General features: G+C 34.5%; 4 protein-coding genes and 1 long non-coding RNA gene across 12 annotated transcripts in view; 2 read left to right on the forward strand and 3 right to left on the reverse strand.

Annotated features, from left to right (window-relative positions):
• Positions 1–288: 288 nt before the first annotated feature.
• LOC136776587 (cytosol aminopeptidase-like) lies at positions 289–11,289 on the forward strand. Of its 6 annotated transcripts, none has more exons than XM_066732229.1 (8): positions 2,916–3,072; positions 3,446–3,561; positions 8,809–8,972; positions 9,041–9,215; positions 9,283–9,607; positions 9,834–10,102; positions 10,315–10,493; positions 10,705–11,289. In XM_066732229.1, the coding sequence occupies exons 1-8, from the start codon at positions 2,992–2,994 to the stop codon at positions 10,923–10,925; spliced, it is 1,530 nt and encodes a 509-aa protein (XP_066588326.1). In that variant the 5' UTR covers positions 2,916–2,991; the 3' UTR covers positions 10,926–11,289. The 6 variants fall into 6 exon arrangements, 4 of the variants coding, with proteins under 4 accessions (XP_066588324.1, XP_066588326.1, XP_066588327.1 ...); XM_066732230.1 differs by having other exon boundaries at positions 2,965–3,072; positions 3,449–3,561; XR_010823097.1 differs by lacking the exons at positions 9,041–9,215; positions 9,283–9,607; positions 9,834–10,102; positions 10,315–10,493; positions 10,705–11,289 and adding exons at positions 289–881; positions 963–1,286 and having other exon boundaries at positions 1,360–3,072; positions 3,449–3,561; positions 8,809–8,833.
• On the reverse strand, positions 893–1,256 carry LOC136776591 (uncharacterized). Its single transcript, XR_010823098.1, has 2 exons — positions 1,127–1,256; positions 893–1,045 (listed from the first exon to the last, which is right to left on the reverse strand). It is a non-coding gene; the product is annotated as an uncharacterized lncRNA (long non-coding RNA).
• Positions 11,290–11,445: 156 nt separating the features above from the next.
• LOC136776590 (mediator of RNA polymerase II transcription subunit 28-like) lies at positions 11,446–14,865 on the reverse strand. Its single transcript, XM_066732231.1, has 4 exons — positions 14,603–14,865; positions 14,183–14,531; positions 13,932–14,107; positions 11,446–12,234 (listed from the first exon to the last, which is right to left on the reverse strand). Exons 1-4 carry the CDS (start codon positions 14,660–14,662, stop codon positions 12,010–12,012), a joined length of 810 nt encoding a protein of 269 aa, XP_066588328.1. The 5' UTR covers positions 14,663–14,865; the 3' UTR covers positions 11,446–12,009.
• Positions 14,866–15,191: 326 nt separating this feature from the next.
• Positions 15,192–19,098, forward strand: LOC136776701 (ectoderm-neural cortex protein 1-like). Of its 3 annotated transcripts, none has more exons than XM_066732451.1 (11): positions 15,192–15,475; positions 15,550–15,981; positions 16,171–16,354; positions 16,423–16,531; positions 16,593–16,714; positions 16,788–17,012; positions 17,077–17,256; positions 17,346–17,372; positions 17,462–17,539; positions 17,601–17,725; positions 18,957–19,098. In XM_066732451.1, exons 1-10 carry the CDS (start codon positions 15,308–15,310, stop codon positions 17,708–17,710), a joined length of 1,635 nt encoding a protein of 544 aa, XP_066588548.1. In that variant the 5' UTR covers positions 15,192–15,307; the 3' UTR covers positions 17,711–17,725; positions 18,957–19,098. The 3 variants fall into 3 exon arrangements, with proteins under 3 accessions (XP_066588548.1, XP_066588550.1, XP_066588551.1); XM_066732454.1 differs by lacking the exon at positions 15,192–15,475 and having other exon boundaries at positions 15,643–15,775; positions 15,849–15,981; XM_066732453.1 differs by lacking the exon at positions 18,957–19,098 and having other exon boundaries at positions 17,466–17,539; positions 17,601–17,730.
• bent (projectin protein bent) overlaps positions 17,753–24,281 on the reverse strand; it is a 72,487-nt gene continuing 65,958 nt past the window's right edge. The window contains exons 108-121 of the mRNA XM_066732450.1: positions 24,020–24,153; positions 23,721–23,928; positions 23,495–23,647; positions 23,026–23,252; positions 22,661–22,951; positions 22,170–22,541; positions 21,966–22,022; positions 21,611–21,768; positions 21,401–21,509; positions 21,014–21,313; positions 20,401–20,718; positions 20,033–20,146; positions 18,941–19,149; positions 17,753–18,627 (exon numbers count right to left, since the gene is read on the reverse strand). Coding sequence (XP_066588547.1) covers positions 18,953–19,149; positions 20,033–20,146; positions 20,401–20,718; positions 21,014–21,313; positions 21,401–21,509; positions 21,611–21,768; positions 21,966–22,022; positions 22,170–22,541; positions 22,661–22,951; positions 23,026–23,252; positions 23,495–23,647; positions 23,721–23,928; positions 24,020–24,153 — 2,638 coding nt within the window. The 3' untranslated portion in view covers positions 17,753–18,627; positions 18,941–18,952. The remainder of the gene's footprint in view (positions 18,628–18,940; positions 19,150–20,032; positions 20,147–20,400; positions 20,719–21,013; positions 21,314–21,400; positions 21,510–21,610; positions 21,769–21,965; positions 22,023–22,169; positions 22,542–22,660; positions 22,952–23,025; positions 23,253–23,494; positions 23,648–23,720; positions 23,929–24,019; positions 24,154–24,281) is intronic.

The following is a 24,281-nucleotide window of genomic DNA, read 5'->3' on the forward strand; positions in this document are numbered from 1 at the left end:
GCTGAGCAAATTAAAATTACTGAGAATTATTTTCATGCTTTAAAAAGAAATGGTGAACATCCTAGAAATATTGAGCAGTTTGCAAAACTTATTTCGCATCTGAAATGGACTGGTGAAATTGCAATAGAATTAGGTGCCGAAGAGGACGAAGAAAACGAACCTTTGATTGATTTTTAAATTAATACCGCCAGAATATTTCTTCCTAAACTTTCAAGTATTTAGGAACACGTAGTGACGTACTCGAATAATGCAAGATGTATTTAGGAACACTAAGCTGTCAGAGAATATTCTAACCTCAAAATTATCTCAAAATAAATAATTTCGTGATGTAAACTGATATTGTTTGTTACAAGTTGGTTTAATTATTATAAGATAAAGAAAATGGCGAATCCATTAGCTAATGTGCCAGTTTCTAATATTTTAAAGAATAAGAGTACTTATGAAGATGAACCTAGAAAAAAAAGTAGAGAGGATTGGAGGAAGGCCAAAGAATTAGAAGAAGCGAGAAAAGCTGGTACAGCACCAGCTGCAGTTGATGAGGAGGGAAAAGATATAAACCCACATATCCCGCAATACATCAGTGCAACTCCATGGTATTTTGGAGCACAAGGCCCTACTTTAAAGCATCAAAGACCACAGCCTGAAAAGCAAAAACAATTTAGTGGTATAGATGAATGGTACCATAGGGGAGTGGACACATCGAAAACTGCAGCAAAATTTCGTAAAGGGGCTTGTGAAAATTGTGGTGCCATGACACATAAACGCAAAGATTGTATGGAAAGACCACGTAAAGTTGGGGCCAAGTATACCAATAGCAATATAGCTCCCGATGAATTTGAACAACCAGATTTATCAGTAGATTATGATGGTAAAAGAGATAGGTAAGAGTAAATTGACACTAACTTCATTTACTTTATTAATTCTTATATTTATTATATATTCAATATATTTAATTTTTTTAGGTGGGCAGGCTATGATCCATCTGAGCACAGAGCAATTGTGGAGGAATACCAGAAAATTGAAGAGGCTAAACGACAGATGAGAGCTGAAAAATTAAATGCAGAAGAAAATGATGAGCAAGACTCTGACAAGGATGAAGATAAATATGTTGATGAAGTAGACATGCCTGGTACAAAAGTTGATTCAAAGCAACGTATCACAGTAAGAAATTTACGTATTAGAGAAGATACAGCTAAGTATTTAAGAAACTTGGATCCAAATTCTGCCTATTATGATCCAAAAACCAGATCCATGCGAGATAATCCCTATGCTGGAACAGACAGAGAGTAAGCTTATAGTATAATATTAATATTTACTTTTACATTACAAGAGATTATTAATTCTGAAAATTATTTATAGGGTTGATTACAAAGGTGAAAATTTTGCACGATTTTCCGGAGATACTCAGCAACATGCAAACGCGCAATTGTTTGCTTGGGAAGCACATGAGAAAGGGGTCGATGTACATTTGCTTGCTGAGCCAACGAAGTTGGAGCTATTGAAGCAAGAGTATGACAAGAAACGTGACGAGTTAAAGGACAAAGCACGTGATAGCGTAATTGATAGATATGGGGGTGAAGAACATCTAAAAGCACCTTCAACTGCATTACTTTTAGCTCAAACTGAACATTATGTAGAATATTCTAGATATGGCAAGATAATTAAAGGGCAAGAGCGTCAAGTAATTCGATCGAAATACGAGGAAGACGTTTTTCCGAATAATCATACTTCCATTTGGGGATCTTATTGGTCCGCGGGTCAGTGGGGTTATAAATGCTGTCATTCCTTCATAAAAAATTCTTACTGCACCGGGGAATCAGGAAAACGAGCTCTGGAAAGTGTTTCCGGATCTAGCTCAAGGTTGGACGATGAGTCGGAAATGCATACAAAAGAACCAGAGGAAATTGTATATGAGAAAGAAGAAAAGAAGGAGCAAGAGGAAGATTCATGTGCAAGTGAAAACGAAAAGTCATCGGGAAGTGTTTCAGAAAGTGAATCCGAGGAAGATAGAAGAACGAAAACGGAGAAGAAGTCGAAAAAAAAGAAAGAGAAGAGGAAAAAACACAAGGAAAAAAAGAGGAAAGCTAGGCAGGAAGAGAAAGATAAATTAAAATTAGCTTTGCAACAAGAGGAACAAGCTCAAAAGGAAGCCGAAAGATTACTAAAAATGGATGAAAGAAAGCGTCCATATAACAGTATGTACGAAGTTAAAGAGCTTTCCGCTGAGGAACTAGAAGCTTATCAAATGAAACGGAAACGCGATGAGGATCCTATGGCAAATTTTTTGTAATTACATTAAATTGCTGTAAATACGATGGTGAAAGTCGATCATGATAAAAAGAAAAAGCTACAATTAAATTTCAAGGAAATGATTAAAACAAAAAAAAAGATATTCAAATATCAACAAAGTCAACGATTTGGTAAATTTGGTGTAATTAATTGAAATATGTTAAACTTTACAGATGTATAATTCTTTTAAGGAATAACTCATTTCAAGAAAATAAAAGAAAGAAGACATAAGTAGAGGAAGCCAAGCAGGAAAAAGAGAAAAGGCTAAAATTAGCTTTACAACAGAAGACAAAGAGAAAGGAAAGACAAGAAATTAAAATTAGACAATGTCGGGGAAGTTTAAATGTGACGATGATTCCATAGCTATTTTTATTTTTACCCATAATTATAAACTATTAAAATTTCATCTTTAAGTAGTCCGAAGAATACAAATATTTGTAATCTCTAAGATTGTATATAAAATAGAAATAAAAAGAAAAATATGAAAAGTTTTAAACTAAAAATTGGATCTTTTGCTAAATTAATAAAAATTTGAAGAATCGGCGAATTTTAGTTGGTCACGATGACCATGAGGTGGCGTAAAATCGTAAGGTGAAAAGTTTGGACCGAGTAGGAAATCTACGTTATTTGGGTAGCCACGCCTTCCAAAAGAGGTAGGGAAGCGGTAGATCTAGGATTCTGCGGATTTCTGCGGAACAAATTATGACATTGTTCCTTATCAGGCTCGGTGTACAGTACGGAAATTCGCAGTTACGTTTCTACTCCAGCCGTTCCATCATGAAGGTGACTTTTTTTTTCTTTATTCATTTTAACCGTCTAAGGATCGAGATCAGGGAAATATATTGCGAATTAAACATAGAAAATCGGGTGATAAAAACGGTTAAAATTGAAGATTTTTCGCACAGGCAAAAATCTATGAAAGTTCCAAAGAAGGAAACGTGTGGGGTGGGGATATCATATGATTCTAAATATGAAACTTAAAGTTTTTTCGCGATATTAAGCTTATCTATTAAAATTTTAGACGATATTTCTGTTAAAAGTTTGATTATTTAGCGGAATTTCCTTAATAGAACTTGAAAATATGAGCGAAAGATTTGTAGTAGCCTGAAAGAGTTCTGAATTTTTCAGTTGATTTTTAAATCTTGCTTTCTTGCAGAAGGGATTAGTACTTGGTGTTTATGAGACAGACAAAGATAACGTCTTGTTGCTGACTTCCACTGCGACAAAGTATAATGAGCTGGCCAATGGAAAATTATTGAAAACTATTACACTGTAGGTATACATTTTTTTTACTAACCTTTTATTTTTTTTTCGATATTATTATATTTCAAACGATCTCTTATTCGTCTGTGTTAATCATTATCTTGACTAACACACTTTCCCATATGGTTGATATTATATAAGTTTCCATTTAAATGTTATTGTATGTTTTGGATGATAATTGGCAAATACTATATTGCTGTATCACTGCCAAGTGAAGCAGATATGTTTCAATACACTTGTAAATTGTAATGATGCTGAAATCTTGTATTGGGCTTGTGATAACAACTTGGTTCATTTAATACATATTTTGCTATTATTATTAAATTTATTACCTTTTTTCTTTCAAAATATGTACCTGGTTCAAACGATTAGGATATTTATGTAATTGATTATTTTTATCCATTTACTATAACATTGTCGTATAACAAATAATGTATTTAAACACTCTGTTCACATTTCCAGCCTGAAACAATTGTTATAATGCTGCCTGAGCTTCACCCGATATTTATAAACGCTTTCTCCTTTTATGTCTTAAAAATCTCACATAATATTTTCTTTTATTAAAAAATTTTGAGACTTGATTGCATTTTCTCCCACGAGCTCACCAGCATTATTTTGATTGTTTCAGGAGAGACTAAACAGAGCAATGGTATTGTACACAAGATAGGATGCATGGTCCACGGAGAAGACTTTGCAAGGAACACAATTTTGTACAGAGCACTGTAGAAAAGTCACTGAAAAAAAGATTTAAACATTGTCTTAAAATGTTGAAAGAATTGTATTATGCTCAAAGTAGGATAAGCTCAATTTTGGTAAACTAGGAAAAAATTAATTAGGGTAACAAAGGAATGTCGGGTATCGGCGATAGTACTTTGGGGAATAGTAGTGAAGCAGGTTGCAGTGGATCCGACTCTACTAATAGAATTGGGAAACGTCCACATAGCTCTGGAAGCAGCTTCCAAGGAATAAGTGGAATTTTCAGTGATAAGAATAACGATTATTCTTGTCCTATATGCTTTGAATTAATAGATGAAGCCCATATTACAAGATGCGGCCATACTTTCTGCTATCGTTGCATAATAAAATGTTTAGAGGTAAATGGAAAGTGCCCAAAGTGCAGTTTCTCTTTGGGACAGCAAGACATATTCCCAAACTTCCTCCTAAATGAACTAGTCTCTAAATATAAAAGTCGTCTGAAAGGCCTATCGGAGCTAGACTCCTCATTTATAGATGGGAGAAATAGAGGAGTAGGAATTGGAATGGATATGGCAATGCCACCATGCGATGGCTTGAGAGATATTGTAACAGCTGAGAGTGCAAATCTCTCTCTACCTGATGTTAATGTTATGCTAGAAGTATTAACTCAAAGAAAGCATCTACTAGAGGCAGAAACATGCGCAGCTCAAAATAAATTGCTGCATGAATTCCTAAAGCACTTGCTGCAACAGAAAGAAGAACAAAGAAATCAGTTACACAAGGAAGTTGCTTTGATCAAGAGGGACATGGAAGAAGTTGAAAGTATTCTCCGTGATGTCCAGAGCAAATGTCCAAGAGTGGAAGATCTGAAAAAGTCCAGTGGGAACGATACTGCCCAAGTATCAGCCATCCGTAAACAAATGATAAATCTCATAGACATCATAGATTCGAATATGGTACGCCCCACTGAAAACCCCACAACTGGCAATGAACCGTATGTATCCACAGGTAGTCAAAAGAACGAATACACTCCAGGATCTACCTTGGCAATACGCAGGAAGAGAATGCAGGCTCACTTTGATGATTTTGTTCAGTGTTACTTTGACTCAAGAGCAAAGGAGCTGCTTCTTGGCCACAAATCCACAACGCAAACGGAAACCGGCCACTCCAGCAGCTCGGGGTTGGACATTTTTCGCGAGAATCTGGTCAAGTTTTCCAGATATACCACCTTGCGTCCCCTGGCAACCTTGCACTACTGTCCAGACATTTTCAACAAGTCCACGATTGTCTCCAGTATAGAATTCGACAAAGATAACGAACGCTTTGCAATAGCAGGCGTTACTCAAAGGATCAAAGTATTCGATTACAGTGTGGTAATCAGAGATACCATAGACATTCATTATCCCAGTGTAGAGATGGTATCCAGCTCTAAAATATCCTGTGTTTCGTGGAATTCCTTTCATAAGGGCATGTTAGCCTCCTCCGATTATGAGGGAACAGTGACAGTCTGGGATGTTCACACTGGACAAAGAACAAAAGCTTTCCAGGAGCATGAGAAACGCTGCTGGTCCGTAGACTTCAATGACGTTGATACTAGGTTGATAGCTTCAGGGTCGGACGACGCTAGAGTGAAGCTGTGGTCGTTGAACACGGATCACTCGGTAGCTTCCTTGGAAGCAAAGGCTAACGTTTGTTGTGTTAAATTCAATCCTAGGAGTTCTTGCCATCTGGCATTTGGCTCCGCCGACCATTGCGTCCACTACTACGACCTGAGGAATATGAAGGACGCCCTATGCGTCTTCAAAGGTCACAGAAAAGCTGTATCCTACGTGAAGTTCATCAACAAAGAAGATATCGTCTCCGCCAGTACGGACTCCCAGCTCAAAATGTGGAACATCAACAATCCCCACTGTCTTAGGTCCTTCGTTGGTCATATAAACGAGAAGAACTTTGTAGGACTGGCCACCGATGGGGATTACGTTGCTTGTGGATCTGAAAACAATGCGCTCTACGTTTACTATAAAGGACTTACGAAACAGCTGTTTTCTTACAGATTTGACGCTGTTCGTAGCATCCTCGTCCCCCAAGAGAAAAGGGAGGAGGATCTTAATGAATTTGTCTCGGCCGTCTGTTGGAGGCAAATGTCCAATGTCGTGGTCGCTGCGAATTCTCAAGGAATTATCAAAATCTTGGAGTTAGTTTAATTTAGCTTAATACTCATTGCGTAAATGAGTAACATCTTGCAAAATTGTAAAAGAGATTGGGTACCGATCAATTTCCTTTAGAACCGATAACGTTAGAAGCGTTCTGATCACTCGAGACAAACAGGGGAGAAAGTCTTAACGAATTTACCTCGGTGACCAATTTTCAAATTCATGTAGATAACTGCGAATGTAACTCTTATTTAACTCATTATCATTCATACCAGCGACCTAAACTCCCCAAGGCTCGTGGTTGAAGCGAATTCACAAAGAGATTTAAAAATTTAAGAACTAGTTTGATATAGTTTGCTATCGTTGTGATGAAAGCTGCGAGGCCTTGGAATTCAAGGCCATTTGAGACCATCAAAGCTACAGTACACTTGTCGACTTTTACTTGCGTTGATCCATCGTTAAAAATGTACGTGATGTTTTTGGATAGTTTCTAAATAAGAAGAAAAGACGGTAGTTGAATTTCATTTACTTTGAATGTGGAGGTCAACGCAGCCGGATCTACGAGATAAAAGCCAATGAGATATCTATTCGTTGAATGTAACATTTTACGATATGACCGAAAGAAGCGATCAGATAAATTAATTGGAATTGATAATGTCGCTGTGGAATTGAACTTTAGTACTCGCAGTGAGATATCGAATGTTTCTAACTATATAGTTATTTATCTTCGTGATAGCGATAGATCTTTATCGAATAAGAAAAGGTTCATAAGCGCCCAGAAAAAGTTCAATGAACGAAACAGGTTTTCCTTCGCTACGTTTCATTCAATGTGCGATATGAATTTCTTCCAGTAGGGTTGATATGTGGATAGAACTGACTGAAAATAATTTGATAATTCATCGTAAACATTTACCATGTACAATCTTTTGTAACTTGCTCCAATAGTATACTTTACGTACCTCATTAGCCAATTGTATGAAATGTCTCATATAGGCTAAGTTAATTAATATGATTAATTTAGATGTATCAATTAGTTAAAATTTTTTACATTTATCAGGTTGCTTATAAGCGATTTAGGAAAATATTTTATAATAATTATATTGTTATTAGTAACGTTTTATTTAGATAATAGTGATTTTTGAGATATATTTGCAAAGTCAAGCCTATGTGGAAAATATTCAAAACTTCAATAGATAATTATTTCGTTTTTCATCGCCTTTGTTTAATTCACACTCCTAGTATACAAATGAGTTGAAATTTTAGTATTCTTGCTGAGGTAGGTTTAATGTTATTGACGTTTAAAATGTTGAGTCGCTGCAGCTGAGAGAATGTAAAAAGGTTATTGAAACATTTTCAGATATTAAAGAGTTAATTGCATTCAATTGGTAATTATATGTTAAAAGCAAAGTATAGGGAAGTTGGTTGTACATATAGAGTTAATTAAATTGTGTGATTCATTATTGTAATACTAACACTGACTTGCGATAAGCCCTTCTCCAGAATAGTCAAATGGAAAGATTAAATTGTAAACGTGAACAACATTTGTAAGCAATAAATAAGAGTCGTTTAGTGACTAAATACGTGCCAAGGAAGGAAGTAACTTATACAAAGCTCTTGCATTGTGAACAATATATTTAATGCTCTTATGTCTGTGTATTTTAGGCAAAAATCGCGTGCATTAACGTTGATTCTTAACGAAGCAAAACCCCATAGCAAAGGTTTCTACATATGCTTAAATTAAATAAAAACTAATAATAATTTTAACGTAAAAATCAATGAAATTGAGGAGAAGACAAATTTTATTGCGAGTTTTGTAGAATTTTTTCCATTGATAAAAGTCCTACTTTAACACGCATAATGAATATTCTTTATTTTTACATTTATAAAAGCGTGAGAAATTTATCATTGAACAAACTTTAAAATCACGAGTGTTGTTGACTGGCAACTCGAGAGTTATCTTATCTTCATTATTAGTATCCCTCACTCACCATAGGCGCATAAAAAACAGCAAAAACAAATCGTACATTTGTGTCAATAATTATAACAAAAAAAACTAGACATCGTTAATTAATAGCTTGTCAAAAACGAAGAGGTTTACGTGTCTGGTGTAACAATAAAGATATCAATTTTTAGGATATTACGTAAAGAATAGTATATTTTTAGAACGTATTTTAAAATTCAAAACAATATACCATATTTGATCCATGTCCAAAATGCCTAGATTCTATTGTAATTAATAAAATAATTCATCTATGTCCTATGAACCGTTTCTACGTTTTTTATTGCCCAAAACATATATTTTGAAGTATAATCATCACATTTCTTTATCATTATCTTTTTACACTAATTTACGAACTCTAAAGCGTACTAATGAATGTGTTAATTAATGGGAAATTTCAAAATACAGAGCTGGTCCAAAGATACCAAAAGGTGATGCTAGAGTGTTTTGGGGTCTGGATGAAAGCGAGTATGCAGGAATCGCAGTAGTCGGGCTTGGAAAACCATCAGTTGGCATAAATGAACTTGAAGAGATTCATGAGGGAAAGGAAAATGTTCGTTTAGCTGCAGCAGGTACGTAGTCTGTTCTGAAAGATATAGTTGATGTTACAACAGTTAATGATAAATTATAAACAATTTAGCCGGTTGCCGTGCACTAAGTGCTGCTGATATTAAGGATATCAGCGTGGAGTCTCTTGGAGATGCTGAAGCAGCTGCTGAAGGGGCTGGTTTGGCGACATGGCTCTTCCAGGAGTACAAAAATGAAAAAAAGAAGAAGACATTACCAAAGATATCTTTATACGGAGACGAAGGACAGTTAGTATCATCATTGTTGGTATTAAATTATAAAAAATATTTTTAAACAGTACAAATTTTTCCGTAGGGAACAATGGCGGATAGGAATAATTAAAGCTCAAGCGCAGAACTGGGCTCGACTTTTGGCAGATACACCAGCAAATCTGATGACGCCGACTGTCTTCGCACAAGAAGTTTCCAAAGTGTTAACCAGTCTTCAGATTGATGTAAAAGTGCATGATCGTGCATGGGCTGAGCAAAAAGGCATGGGATCCTTCTTGAGTGTATCCAATGGATCCATTCAACCACCAAAATTCGTAGAAATCAGTTATAAGGGCGCTGGTGACGACGTCCAACCAGTTGTTTTTGTTGGCAAAGGTGTCACTTTTGATGCTGGAGGTATCAGTATCAAGGTAAAGATATTTGTAAAAATTTATCCAGTTTTACTGAATCGTATAAGTTAATTCTTTTTGGACTAGCTGCCGATAAGAACTACTAAAACTTGTACGATATTCAAAAATATATAAGGTTTGGATAGAATATAAGTACATTTAATTATTTCATAAAATATTAATATTATAGTATGTTATACTTGAAAGTAATGCGAACTTGTAGAATTAATCAGGTTTTATCTTACAGCCAGCGGCGCAAATGGACGAAATGCGAGCTGATATGGGCGGTGCAGCTTGCGTTGTTGCCTCTATTAAGGCTGCGGCTGAGTTAAAGTTAAAACTGAACATTATTGGCCTCATTCCGCTTACGGAGAACCTGCCTTCTGGCAGTGCCACCAAGCCAGGAGATCTGGTTGTTGCCATGAATGGTAAATCGATCATCGTGGACAATACTGATGCTGAAGGAAGACTTATTCTTGCCGATGCACTTTGCTACGCTCATGAATTTCAGCCAAAGTACTCGATATTTTTAGAGCGGTTTTCATAATCAGATTTTATAAAGATCGACACTTAAGCATAGGTATTCTTTGTTTATCACAGTTGGAAGAGAACGAATAACTGAGACTTTTAAGACAATCTTATTTGTAAAATCTGATTATGAATATTGTCCTATTAATTATATTAAATTATTGACTCTAATATTAAAATCTTCTCTATTTTAATCAAAGGTTCATTCTGGATATCGCTACATTGACTGGTGCCATGATAATTGCATTAGCAAATGCTGCCACGGGAGTTTTTAGTAACAATACTCAGCTATACGAGTCCCTGAGGAATGCAGGAACAATCTCCGGCGACAGAGTTTGGAGATTCCCACTGTGGAAATATTTCAGCGATAAAATTTCCAGTTCGTAATTCTAGTACTTGATAAAAACTGCATTCGCTTATTATTTTTAGTAGTTGCCTCTACTGAAAGCCTACATATTGCATTACGCATCTTATAGAATTTCAGTATATGCAGCAACTTGCAGTAATAAAAGAGTGCTGTAAAAATATCAATTTAGTGGAAATTTAAAATGTGAATTGTGACAACATATAAATTGTAATTATTCCAACAGAATGCGTGAAAGCAGCGGATTTGAATAACTTAGCAAAGGGTAAAGGAGGTGGATCCTGCACAGCTGCGGCGTTCCTACGCGAATTCGCTGGAGAAACCACACCATGGATGCATCTAGATATCGCCGGAGTTTCTGGTCCAGGAAATGATGACTTGCCATATTTATCCGGCATGACCGGTCGCCCGACGCGCACTCTCATACAATTCCTTCAGAATTTGTAAAAAAAATGTTATCAGTAGTTATCCGAGCAGAACCCATTCCGCACGATTAATATTTATCCATACTTATCATAAAAGAGGGTGTGCGTCTACCCTCATTTACCAATAACATGGTTCCAGTTAATGGATCTGGGTTAAAGATAATGCCATTTTTACAAGAACATTTTTAACATTGCTCCTTTTATATAGAAAAGCTCATGTCCGTTGTTCAACTTACTAGTTCCCGTTAAGGGTTTTTTTTACAAGTTCTAATATTATTTTTACGGTAGAAGAGGACTGAGTCAATTTTGTACTGTGCGGATTTACTGGTGATAATTACGATTATGTGGTACATTCTGAGTTTAATAAATTGGCCAATTTATACATATACAGCTTTCACATTCGTTACATGTCACTCACTTTATAAAAACAAAAAGTAATGAGAAAATCATAAACCGATATGACTTAGTCATAAGCACAAGATTCAATTCTTGGCTACGCTGTCTGTAATTTATCGTACATAATAGAATTATGTACACTCGTCACTTTTCCCTTTGAGGACTTGGACTCTAATAAGTAACACTAGATATAAAAACCGTCCATGCGGATATAACAAGGCATTGCTCCTTGTTAAGCAAGTCACAAACTGACACTGAAACATCACTTGAAGCTCGTCATGTAGGTGAACCAAGTACAGGTTCACGAGGTAGAGAAAAAGTATTTTTTGTAGTATTTCTCATAGCACATTAAGTTCACCATTAAATTCCAGAGGTCAACGTCACAGTGTTGGGACAATCTCTCAGTCCATTAACATGTGGAACTTTTGAAAGTTGAAGAGACTAGACGATGAATGTTCTGGGATTGTCTTGTAGTGCTAGAGGTCATTCCTGAAGAGGAATGAGGGTCCAAGCGCGTCTCAGGTACACGATGGCGGCTGCTGTTGCTGGGAGGGAAGGGGTGCTGCCTGCGCAGCAGCCGCGGCAGCTGCAGCATAGGCAGCCGGGTCGGTAGGGTCCAGCAAAGGTGGTGGAGGCAAATTTCCACCAGCTCCGCGACCACGTCCTCGACCCCGGCCTCGGCCTCGACCCCTACCCCTCCCCCTTCCGCGTCAACTCCGTCTCTCCGTCATCCCTATATTGCTCGTGGTCTTCTCCAAAAAGGCCAAAGGACCTTGTAATGCGCTTCCACCTACTCCACCCACTGGAAATCCTGCTGGGCGGCCTCCACCTGCCACTCCTACTCCTGCTTGACCCATGAACATTCCTGGTTGGCCCACTGATACTCCCACGCCTTGCAGACCACCTCCTGCTGCTGGACCTGATCCTTGTTGTACCTGCAACCCCAGTCATAAAAATCCTTATGTCTTATCTTATTTTAACTACATTTGTCATTTTTTATTCACTAAATTTCTTTTTAAACGACAAATCAGAATTATAATAATTTTCTTATCATTAGCTCTATTAAAGGTGTGATATACTAGAAATAGAAAAATCAGGCAGGAGTATAATGCCCAAAGTTTGAGGATTAATTAAATGTTCAGTTGATTAAAAAGCTGTTTGCTGGGATTCTCTGCTCAAAGTATGCTTTACTTATCTGGGATTTCTCGGGATTCATAGGCGGGGTGAAAAAAAGCACAATGTTTGCCGTGAACAAGAAATTTATTCGCCGGACATCTAACCTTGGCTTGCCACCACTACAATCCTTATTACTGATTATGAGTATAAAGATCATTGCTAGAAAGGAAATTTTGTAACAAATCCTAATATATGAAAAGTAGGACATTGTGAAAAAAGCATTTTTGCTTAATGAAATTCTACAGTGGTGCATGAAAGTTTTCATTCATATTTTAAATACAAGAAAACTGCAACGAATGTAGTGGTAGAAAGAAATGTTTGCTTCAAAACAGCATAAATAGAAAATAGATATTTTTCTTCTTAAGATTTAACCTGCTCTCATTTCTCGAATCGCGACACTAGCCTATAGAGATCTTCAATTATTCCTTAAAGAAAATTTCCATAGATCATTTTTAATAATAATCATGATAATAATGATAACAATAATAATAATGAAAAGGCGATTCTTGGTTAAAAGAGCATGATAAAAACCGCCCACTTTGCATAAATGCTGAGTAAGCGCGCTCTATGATCTAGTCCCATAATTGTATTATTGCCCCTACAGATCTATTTGTTACTTGCATTTTCTACACTTGTTGCAAAAAATGTATGCAGTGTGTGCAGAAATTACAGGTAACAGGACAGACCTTATAATATATTTATATCTTTTTTGGCTGAACATTTGTACATAATTATATATTAATAGTTTTGGCACCGTTTTACAGCTCTAAAAACAACTCATAACATCTGAGTCTGATACTTTCTTGAGACATCCCTATATCGCAGTTAATGGTAAAAGCACTTAAAACCCACCACAACCTCTCCTGTTAACTGTACAGCTAAGTTTGGAATTATATAAGGCACTGATTAAACAGCGATTAATGTGCATCTGCTTCTTTTGAACAAAGAACAGCTATCTCTGATTAAAAAGTCAGCAGACTTACTGAGTTTGAGAATCACTTTTACAGAGCTAATAGTTTTGAGTATACCTCTCTTAAAAATTTATTTTAAATTTACCTTAATCTCTATTACTTCTTGCTATACGCACGCTTGCACTCTAACAAAGGTGCATTTATACATACAAAACACAATAACAATAAATAATATCGTTGCAATATCATAAAATAATTGAAAGAGACAACAACCTAACAATACCTAACATTAAAATGTAAAAAATACCTATTAAACCTTTAAAATGAAATATATAATATGAAGAAGCAGTTTGAAGAGATCTAGCTAGAATATCCTCAATTTATACATCAAGACAGTTTCTTGAAGAATATTAATTGATAAAACAACTGCCTTGGGGTGAAAGTGATAATTTGGTATTGATTAATATGCGCTACACTTCTCTCAAGCTTGCTTCAGCTTTGAGACAAAAGTACCAGTTTTTGAAGAATTGGTATTACTTAAATACCTGTTGTTGATGTTGCTGATGCAGCTGCTGCTGCTGCATTTGATGTTGCTGAAGATGTTGCAGCTGTTGTTGTTGTAACTGTTGTTGTTGGTGCATAAGCTGTTGCTGCATGGTATTTGCTCCAGATCCATTTACATTTTGCTGATTTTGACCACCTTGAGTTCCATTTGGTAACCCTAATAAAAGTTTTGGTTTTTTAATGTATTACATTAAAATAAACCACAATACACCAATATTTATTTGATTGTTACCATTTGGGGCTGGTCCTTGCGCAGGAGACTTAGCCCAGCCTTGCAAATCTGACAAAAGATTTTGCCAGACTGCTATTTTATCATAATGTCTTTTAATCAAGTCTTCTTTACGAGCTAATTCAACTTTCAAATCAGTTATATCTTCTTTTACTACAAGCTCTGGCTTTAGAGCAGAGAGTAAAAATTTCTTTTGTAAAAAAAAGGCTTCCATTTGCCTTGCCAAGTCAATGAATCTTAGAGTGACTTGTTCCACTTCACTGCGGGCCTCATCTTTATCAACTGTTAAGCCACAAACACCAATTCCACTATTTCCTAGTCCTTCATCTTTTGTAAGTATACTCAGACATTGCTAAGTAGAATAAAATCATTATATAGTTCAGTTAAGGACTGAGAAAATCAACAATTAGCATTGATATTTACCTGGAACGCTTCTTCAAACTCATCTACGAGATTACCATTTCCATTAGTTGGTGTTGCCATTTCTATAACATTAAAGAAACGATCAACAAGAGCCGTATTTATAGACTCCACTCACATTCATCTCAGAAATCAGACTTGACTGAGGACTCCTCAGTGAGGGCAATTGAGAAATTGAGGGAGCCTCACTCTGGCTCACTCAAGCCAAGTTTTCTTGAAATTCTCAAGACTCAAGCCGAGATTACTCGCTTACTCCAAGTGAGGGAGTCACTATCGGCACTGTCGCGATCACTGTATAGTCCGTGTTTCTTTTCTGCGGATTGGATCATTTGGATCGGATTGGATTGGCATATAATCACAGTCACGCAACTTACAACAAAAAATAACTAGATTCCCTATAATCCGGTGTGTCGGGTGTGTCTATTCCTGCCATTCCTGCCCTGGTACCCTGGTACTCAGAGACGTGACTCGAGCACGACTCGAACTCGACTCAGGCAAAAATATATAGTATATGTAACGTAAACTATAGTATAAAAACTCGACTCGAGTTCGAGTCACGTCTATGTATGAGTACGGCCCCTGGTCTGGTCAATGGAATGGTTAGACCGGTTAGACCAGGTTAGACTGAACTATTTAGGTTATTAATTATTATATTATAATTATAAATTTCTACACACCGCATTGACATAAGCGACATAAGCAACAGCCATGTCGAATGATATAGTTTTGATAATTAAAGGGAATAAGTATAGTGTAGATAAGAATAAATTAGCAGAAAAAAGTAAATATTTTGAGTCTATGTTTACTCAAGGATATAAAGATTCTTTTAAAAAGGAATATAAAATTAAATATGACATAAGTCAATTTACTTTCGAAGTATGTTTTCAAAGTTATAACTACATCTTTTCTCTGTGCTTAAAACATTTCACATTATTCATCTATGTTTTTAGACTTTTATGAATTGGATCAATGACAATAGCAAAGAGGATAGAGATATTATTACTACCATTGGTTTAGAAATATATGTATTGAAACAATCTTTGAAAGAAGTTAGCAGCAATTGCCCAAGAGAATTCACAAATTTACTTCGATTAAGTGTATATTTTGGTGTTGATGAACTCATTGAGGATATTAAACACGCAATTAATGTTTTCCAGCCAGTCAATGAAATAATAGGTATTTTTAATGTGGCTAAAGAGTTATGTTTGGATAGTATTAAAGATATATGTTATTTTATATGCTTGGAAAGATTTCAAGATATACCAGTAAACGATATGATTCAATTACCTGAAGATATTTTTACTTCTTTAATTGATAATAGTAATCTGTTTTGTTCTGAAAAACATCTAAACTATTTAATTGTTTTGTGGAAAGACTGTGTAGTAAGACATTGAAATTGCTTACAACGGGGCTTGGAAATTTTTGCACATTTCAGTTGTTTACTATAGTCACTAATAGGAAATTCCTATTAGTGACTGCAGTAAGTAGCTGAAATGTGCAAATAATTCCAAGCCCTGGCTTACAAAATATAGGAAATTGCAAAATAAGCAGTTTTATTATTTTTATTTTAGGATAAGAAATTTAATTTTCAATTGAAATCAAGAATGAATGTTTTTCCAAAATTAGTAAATTGTATACTTGGGTTTAGATGTGATACAAATGACTGGGCCCTTTTTGCCTGGGACCATAAGAATTTGAAAGAATTTCCTATGACTTTAAAGAAAATTTACTCAGGAATGCAAATTATTGGACAAGGTGAGTAGTTATTAATAACTAGTAATTTCCTTTCTATTGCATTAACTTTAAAGGGTTATACATTGTAGGATTTAGTATTTACCTGGTTGGTGGTGAAGAATCTCTTGGTAAAGGAAAATTTAATAATATTATTTGGCGTTATTGTTTGGTGGCAAAGAAATGGTATAATTTTGCCAGGTAAATATCATAGTATCAAGTCTATATTTTATCATTGAAAATAAATAAATTTATAAAACAGATTACCACAACCAAGAAGACACATGATAGCTATATGTGTAGGTGATAAGTTAATACTAGTTGGAGGAGTTGGAAAACACAGAATCAAATTATCATCTGTTGATATTTTAGATGTATCTACTGGTAAATTTATAAATCAAATTAAATAAGTATAATATTAAAGCTATAATGTTTATTTTAATAAAATTATAATTAGGTATTTGGACAAAAGGGTCTGAAGTTCCAGAAGAATTTACAGATGTGCCTCCTAACTGTGTAAAAGATGATATTCTTTATATTTTTAAATCAGAACAGATTCATGAATATAACATACAGAATAATTGCTGGCTGTCAGCACCTCTAAAAAAATATAATAATATTCAATCATATATAACAGGTCCAATGCAGTTATTTGCTGATGACCACTCAATATATCTGTTTGGTAAGTAGCAGAGTTATTCTTTTCTTCAATATTCCTTCAAGTATAAGTATTAATATTTTCTCAGGATTTAATGCAAAAGGGCACCCAAAATTTGCGACTATTATGAAAGGAGAAGAAAATGAGTCGAGAAAGTTTAAATTATATAGACCTATGCGCTTGACATGTATGACCAGTGGGTTAAAATATGTACCAGAAATACGCACAGATCATTTGCTCCGTATATGTCACATTCTGCCAGGTCCAGGTGAATATGCTTCTTATGCAATCATAGATTAAATATTTTAGTAACTATTATTAGTGGCTGTTACTTAATTCCATTTCATTTATTTGCAGATGGTGAAGAATACTTACATGGAGATAGTAAACTTATTTTGTTTCTATAAAAAATTATTATTAAATGTGAACTTGTAATATTCTATAAATAATCTTTTTTTCTACTTTCATGAAAGAAAGTCCAGTTCCATGGAGTGAAGATGATCCTTACATCCCAATTTATAATGAGAAATACAGATCTCCAGTAATTATAAGTAAGAAAAGAGTTTTTTATTCTTTTTAAATGTGTCAAATAACAAACTGATTTATTTATAGATCCACACTACTTAAAATACAAAGGCTATGTAAAATTGGAACCAAAAATTGGTGTGGTAGATGTGATAGATCCTGCAACCCTATACACTAAGCTATCAGACACCAAGTAAATGTAGATTAGAAGCGTAAGTAAGAAATAAATGGAAAGAAAATAATTTTTATTCATGTTTTATTCATCATCAATTTTGTGATGGAAAGCAGTCTTCAAACAAGTATAACATGGCATTGCGTACAGCTACATGGAATAAATGGGTGCGTATCGGCAGTTTTCGATAAGCCTAAAACTTTGGCGATTTAAAAAAGATCGTAAATTTAACATATTATAATTTGCTAAAGTTTTAGGTTAATGTGCTATTAATGAGGAGATGTTATGGCTAGTTAAGATTTGTGGAATTTTCGTTGGATGTTAAAAATAAGATGTTGAGGATGCTGGCAGCAAAAATCCACAAATACTTTTCTGACCACCACTTGAAGAAAATTGCCGAGATGTACCATATCTGATACACGGTGCGTACTTAAAGCGTACAGTAAGATGCACTTAAATTTTAACTCAAAATGCACTCGAAACGTACACAATATGTACTCAAAGTGTACTCAAAATGTACTCAAAGCATGTTATAATTTACGTGTACAAGGCTTATATTTCAGTACACCAAGCTACAATTCTTAAGTAGCTGCGCATGCTATTCGTAAAATGACGCCAACTTAATTAATTTTGTTTTTTTATAATGTAATGAGAGACTTATATGCGATATGACAAACACACAGAAAGAAAACATGTTTCATAATAAATTAGATAATAGATAAGAGAGCGAGAACGATGAGTTTTCCAATTTAGGCTTTGCGCGTGATATATATTATTTTTATATTATTCATTAATTTATTATTATTCGTTTAGTTATGATTATTTTATTACTTCTTCATTATTATCATCATCATTCCTTTTTATTGTTTCACTCGTGCCAGTCGCACTATTCGGTCCACTTTCATTTCTCGATCGCCATGTAATCAGGTTACACTGTAAAAGCTGAGGTAAAGAAGAGATTTGTTTGATTAATTTCTTTTCCATTAAATAAATAACGTATATAGTAGAAAAAATTTAATCTAGATTAAAGATAATGAAATACAACTGACTATGTAAAATTGACTACTATGCAAGTACCTATTTTATTACGACAAGTATATAAAAGCTGCTATCGAGGCACTACCATGTCCCCTGATTTTGAAATATTTTCAACATAAATCATTTAATTTTTTTGTGTGTATTTATAGTTGAATATTTGTCGTTGGCACTTCGATATTAATTAATCTTACGACTTTAATTAATCAGTTTGAAATACCTTTGTTGATTTTCAGAGTTCGCCGGTGACATTAAGGGCAAAGGCAGCATTACTCTCGCCCTTTTTGCCAATGGCACGTGCTATGTATTGGCCAACGTCGCTAGCAGTACATGCTTTGATACCCAACTCAAACGATTTGTCACCATCCGAGCTAAAGGTGTACTTGCTGCTCGACTCAGGGATAGCTTTACCATCTTTCAACCACGTTACTGCAAATAATTATTCTTTTGTAAGAATTTTTGAATTCATAAAAAATTTTAAGGTATTCCTCTTACTAGATATCTACTGTACTAGACAGAGATGTTTTAGATATCTAATATAAACAATCCTGCTTTAAAATTTAATAAATAGTGCTGAAATACTAAATAATAGTTTAAGCATAATGTAGAAGAAAATATTTTGCTTTATATTTGCTTCAGATGCTATTTCATTACCTATATTTTTTCACTTTCTTTTCAAATTTATTTTTTTTTTAAACATTTTATTTTTCTTTCGATTTATTTCAAGAAGTTACGTGAACCATTCAAATATACTCTATAAATTTACATGATAGATTTTTAAAAATAATTATTAAAGTTCTTTCACATCTGTTTGAATAAAAATATGATGAATCATATGATACGAAATATTATTATTTTTGTTTTTCTAAATAGATTAAAAAATCCGTTTAAATAAAATTTTAATGTAAATTTTAACGGTTAAAATGACTCCTCAAGCAAATGAAATAATACAAGTAATAAAAAGCCATCTGAAGCAAATATAAAAATGAAATATTTTTTGTTGAATATGTTTCAACTATTATTTGTTATTTCAATATTATTTTTTCATTTATAAAGCAAGATTTTTTTGTTTCATATTTAAAATACGTCCGATTAGAATAGTAGATATTTAGTAGGAGAGCTACCTTAAGGGTTTAAGAGAAGAAAATCTTGAACGATTATTAAATTTATTACAATTATTCTTATTAGTGTAATCTATGATCCAAATAATAGTTAATAGACAAGAACTATGTATTATTTAATGAAGATTTGATAAATATATATTTGTTATATTTCTATATAACGTGCGTTTGCATTATTTTATTAGACTTACCTTTCAGAGGTGCTGTTTCAGTCTTACACGTGAAAGTAATCGTTTCACCTTCGCTCACCGTTGCAGACTGTGGGAATGTCGCGAACACTGGGCTCTTAGGCTCTTCGTTGGGGACTGAAATTAAATTCGACAATGTGGTACAAAAAATGAATCAAACAAAAATTTTTAAGTTCATTAATCGCATTAAATCTGTGGTGGAATAATTGTTATATTTTAGTGATGATTAATGAATAAACAAATAATTTGTTTGTTTTAGCTGTACTTCCTACACATTCTACTATTTTTGTGTAAATTGCTGCTGTATAAAATGCATTAAATGTAGAGAGTAGAAATAAACCAACTAAATCTAATGAACAATAAAGCTTTACCAAGGACGTTGAGTGTACAAGAAGAGAAGCTTTCGCCAGCGTCGTTGAACGCTTCGCACGTGTATGTGCCAGAATCTTCAGGGAATATCTCAGCAATATTGAGTTTGTAGATGTTAGCCTCATTGGTATATTGGAAGTCTTTGCTAGGTTTGATTTCTTTATTGTTGTGTAACCAGACCACGTCAAACTTCTCTGCACCGATTATTCTACAGGTCAAGGTTACTGCTTCACCATCCTTGACGAAAGCGCTCACCAAGTGGTCAACTATCTTTGGTGGTTTATCATCGCTCTTCTTTTTGGTTGCTGCGTTCTCCATTGCTAGAAATGATTTTTTTTATTTTCTCTATATATAAATTCGTTTTAACATATTGTGTACCAAGCTAATCTTCTATATAATTTTTAGGACTAAAGAGATATATTTTAAGATAATCTGATTTGTGACAGAGTTAACTGTCTTACAGATACGTATAAAACACTTGATTCATAAAGAAACTACAGTACAATTTATATATGATAAAATTAAATTTTGGTAATGTGCTAATAATACATCTAAAATGTACTTGATTCATTTTATTGCATTGTATTTTAGTTCAACTAGCTGAATGATACTCACGTTTAACTTTTAATTTGCAGGAAGTGGTGGCTGTTCCAATACTATTAGTAGCGGTGCAGGTGTATTCTCCCTCGTCTTCAGGGAAGATTTCGTTTATGGTTAATGTAGCGACACCAGCCTTGTATTTAAGGTCAACTATTTCGGAGGAGCTTAAAGTTTTGCCATTCTTAGACCAGGTGATCTGTGGTTCTGGATCGCCATTGACTTTGACTGTCAATTCCAATTGTTCTCCATCATTTACTGTCAAGTCTCTGAGCTTTTCCACAAAATCTGGTGCTCTCATGGAATCATCTGATGGACCTAAAAGGCAAATATAACATTTTAATAAAATGTAATCCATGAATTCTTATAGGCCTATGCTCGAGATATAAATTTAAATTCTCTTACAAATTAATTCCTTGGTGTTTGTTCTCGACCTTGTTGGACTTCCAGTTGCATCTAATTTGCTGCCATATTTCTTTACATTCCTCTTGTCTGAGTTAATACTTTCTGATGCCTGCATTAAAACATGGTTTATTATAATTTAGAAAATTTACAAATATTGCAAGATTAATACTGACTTAAATATCATATTCTTTAATTTCGATTATTTCCTACCTTGTAAGAGGAGGATGTGGAATTTTGTTTAAGACCAGAAGCTGAAGTTGAGGAACTATTATAATTATGTGAGCTGGATTGGTAATTATAGTCAGTTTTCTGTACTGTAACAATTGGTGGTGGTGCTGGTTTCAATGGCTGTTCGATGAATCTTCGATCTAAATAAAAAAAAATCCAATTAACAATTTTTTAGAGATTTAACAACAAAAGGTCAATCAAACATAATTCATCTAGCACTACTAAAATAGCAGAGACACTAAAGCACTTCAGGATATTTGTCTAAAGTATACAAAAAATAAATAAAGGTTTCAAGAATATTATAAATGGAATGCAACTACTGGGGTAATTCAAGTACCTCCGGAATGTAAGAGGTCGTGGACTAATTTAGCTTGTTCATCGGTTTCTTCAGTTCCTATAAATATACAAGAAATATGATACAACACCAAAGGAGTATAATTTGTAATCATCTTTTGGCTCTACAGTAAATATTTTGCAAAGAGACTTGGGTAAGAAATAATTAACAGAATAAATTTAAATTAACAAATTAAAATCTACTAACCTTCAACAATGACCACGCAGCTAGTTTCATCTTTGCCGTGTTTATTAGTGGCCACACAGCGATATTTGCCACTGTCTTCAGGCTTGCAGTCGACGATTTCCATGGTGACAACTCCGTCCGAATGGGTCATGGGATAATTATGCTTGGACAACTCATCCCTATCCTTGTACCATTTTACAGTAGGTGGTGGATTTCCACTTAAGCAACAGAGGAGCTTGCAAGTTTGTCTACATTGAATAACACGAGGACGAAGTAAGAAAGTAAAGTTTGGAGCTGATTCTATAGTCTCCAACCAAACGCTGTAGCCTAATGGTTCACGTCTGCGTACAGGATGAAGCTCCGGACGGTATTTTGGTATTTGAGTAGGCAGAGCTGAAAATCAAAATAGGGGAATTAATATCACAACATTTAATGTAACGTTATTATACAATTATAGCCGCGTATAGAGTTATAAAATTATTATAAAATATAAAATTAGAAAATAAACTTACGCTGTACATTGAGGAAAACAACTTCCTCTCTATAACCATAATGATTTTCAGCTCTAATAACGTATTCTCCTCTATCCTCTAGTTTCACTCTATTGATTATGAACGTGTAATCGTCTCCGTGATAGCGTTTCATGAATTTCACGGATTGTCTTAGCTCTTGATTATTGTGGTACCAGGTGAGAGTAGGTGCAGCAATAGCTATCACACGACAAGTGAATTTCACGCTCTGGCCCTCATAGGCGAACGCACTTTGTGGTTTAATGACGAATCTAGGAGCTGCTTGTCTACGATCTACAAATTTAACGAACGTAAGAATCAATGGAGTCCTTGATAACGATTGGTCTAAAATAATTTTGGAAACAAACCAAAGGAGGTGTCCTGAATTCTATATTTCTCAATGAGGAGTTTCCTGAGAGAGGAATATTCTGATAATCTACCAATTGGTAGCACGTATTTGTGCCAGTTGTCATATTTGGCACGTAATTTGTCCCTGAAGCTAACGTAACGACTGTTGTCAATTGGAGTTGTTCTCTTGCTGTGATCTCCGGTTAGCCAAGGATGAAGAAGACACTCATGGGCAGTCATACGTTTCCTAAAATGAATGATGTATTAAAATGCAATGGTCTATTGATGTAATATTAATTAGTAAACTATAAAATGTATGTTTATATTTTATATAATAATTGTTATAAATAAAACTATGATAGATTTAATTTTAGTATCTTACTATAATAAACTGAAGATTACAAAGCTAAAGGATTATTATAAAAATAGTTATTGATTCTTACATAAAACTGTGATAATTTCTGTTTGTAATTACTATTTTGAACTTACTCTTTATTCTTGATCAGTAATCTTCTAATAAAATCTTTGCCTTCGTCCGAGACATCCCTGAATGCTTCCTCGTCAAAGTCCCAGTCGCAAGCTTTAACGTTCTTCAGGGTCTCGATATCATTATCACCAGCGAATGGTGAAAGACCACTTAAACTGAAAGAATTTAATTTTCGTAAGAATAAAATAATAATTTAACGATCCTATATAATTATTTTCCGTTACTTACAGAACGTATGCCAGGACACCACAAGCCCACATATCTGTGTAGAACCCAACTGGTTCACGTTCTACAATTTCTGGTGCTGCAAATTCAGCTGTTCCAGTGCTGATCTTGACCACTTCATTTGGATCCAGTTTTGTAGCCAGACCAAAGTCAATTAATTTCACATTTGTGCTGTTACGAGTCTGGCACATGATGTTCTCAGGCTTGATATCTAATGAGGATTAACAATCGATGAAATTTAGTAATAACTTCTTAATAAAACTAAATGATAAAATAAACATTGACTAAAAACTATGACTTACCCAGATGAATGATATTCTTCTCGTGCATGTGTTTTACACCCTCGCAAATCTGCCTCATGTAATTGATGACCTCAGCTTCTGACATGGTGTAACCTTCAGCAGTGATTCTTTCAAAGAGCTCACCTCCGGACAAGCTGCAGAGAGAAGAGGATAAACTAATAAAAGAAGCTGAAATGATCTTACACTGGGGAACTAGCGAACCAGCTTGAGTATTAGTGCCAAAAGTGGTCACGTGGTCATAAGAAATAATAAAAATGATAGC

Source organism: Prorops nasuta, unplaced genomic scaffold (genome assembly GCF_024137725.1).
Source record: "Prorops nasuta isolate Cenicafe-Biocafe unplaced genomic scaffold, Cenicafe_Pnas_1.2 PNAS00010, whole genome shotgun sequence".
Classification (NCBI taxonomy): domain Eukaryota; kingdom Metazoa; phylum Arthropoda; class Insecta; order Hymenoptera; family Bethylidae; genus Prorops; species Prorops nasuta.

What these genes read in the sequence shown, in the direction of transcription:
- LOC136776587 (XM_066732227.1), top strand. Translation starts at nt 4,401, where the DNA reads ATGTCGGGTATCGGCGATAGTACTTTGGGGAATAGTAGTGAAGCAGGT.
- LOC136776590 (XM_066732231.1), bottom strand. Translation starts at nt 14,662, where the DNA reads ATGGCAACACCAACTAATGGAAATGGTAATCTCGTAGATGAGTTTGAA. An exon ending in AGTTTGAAGAAGCGTTCCAG is followed by an intron (nt 14,532 to 14,602) that starts GTAAATATCAAT and finishes TATTCTACTTAG; the next exon opens with CAATGTCTGAGTATACTTAC. An exon ending in GCAAGGACCAGCCCCAAATG is followed by an intron (nt 14,108 to 14,182) that starts GTAACAATCAAA and finishes AACTTTTATTAG; the next exon opens with GGTTACCAAATGGAACTCAA.
- LOC136776701 (XM_066732451.1), top strand. Translation starts at nt 15,308, where the DNA reads ATGTCGAATGATATAGTTTTGATAATTAAAGGGAATAAGTATAGTGTA. An exon ending in TATTTTAGATGTATCTACTG is followed by an intron (nt 16,715 to 16,787) that starts GTAAATTTATAA and finishes AATTATAATTAG; the next exon opens with GTATTTGGACAAAAGGGTCT. An exon ending in TCACATTCTGCCAGGTCCAG is followed by an intron (nt 17,257 to 17,345) that starts GTGAATATGCTT and finishes ATTTATTTGCAG; the next exon opens with ATGGTGAAGAATACTTACAT.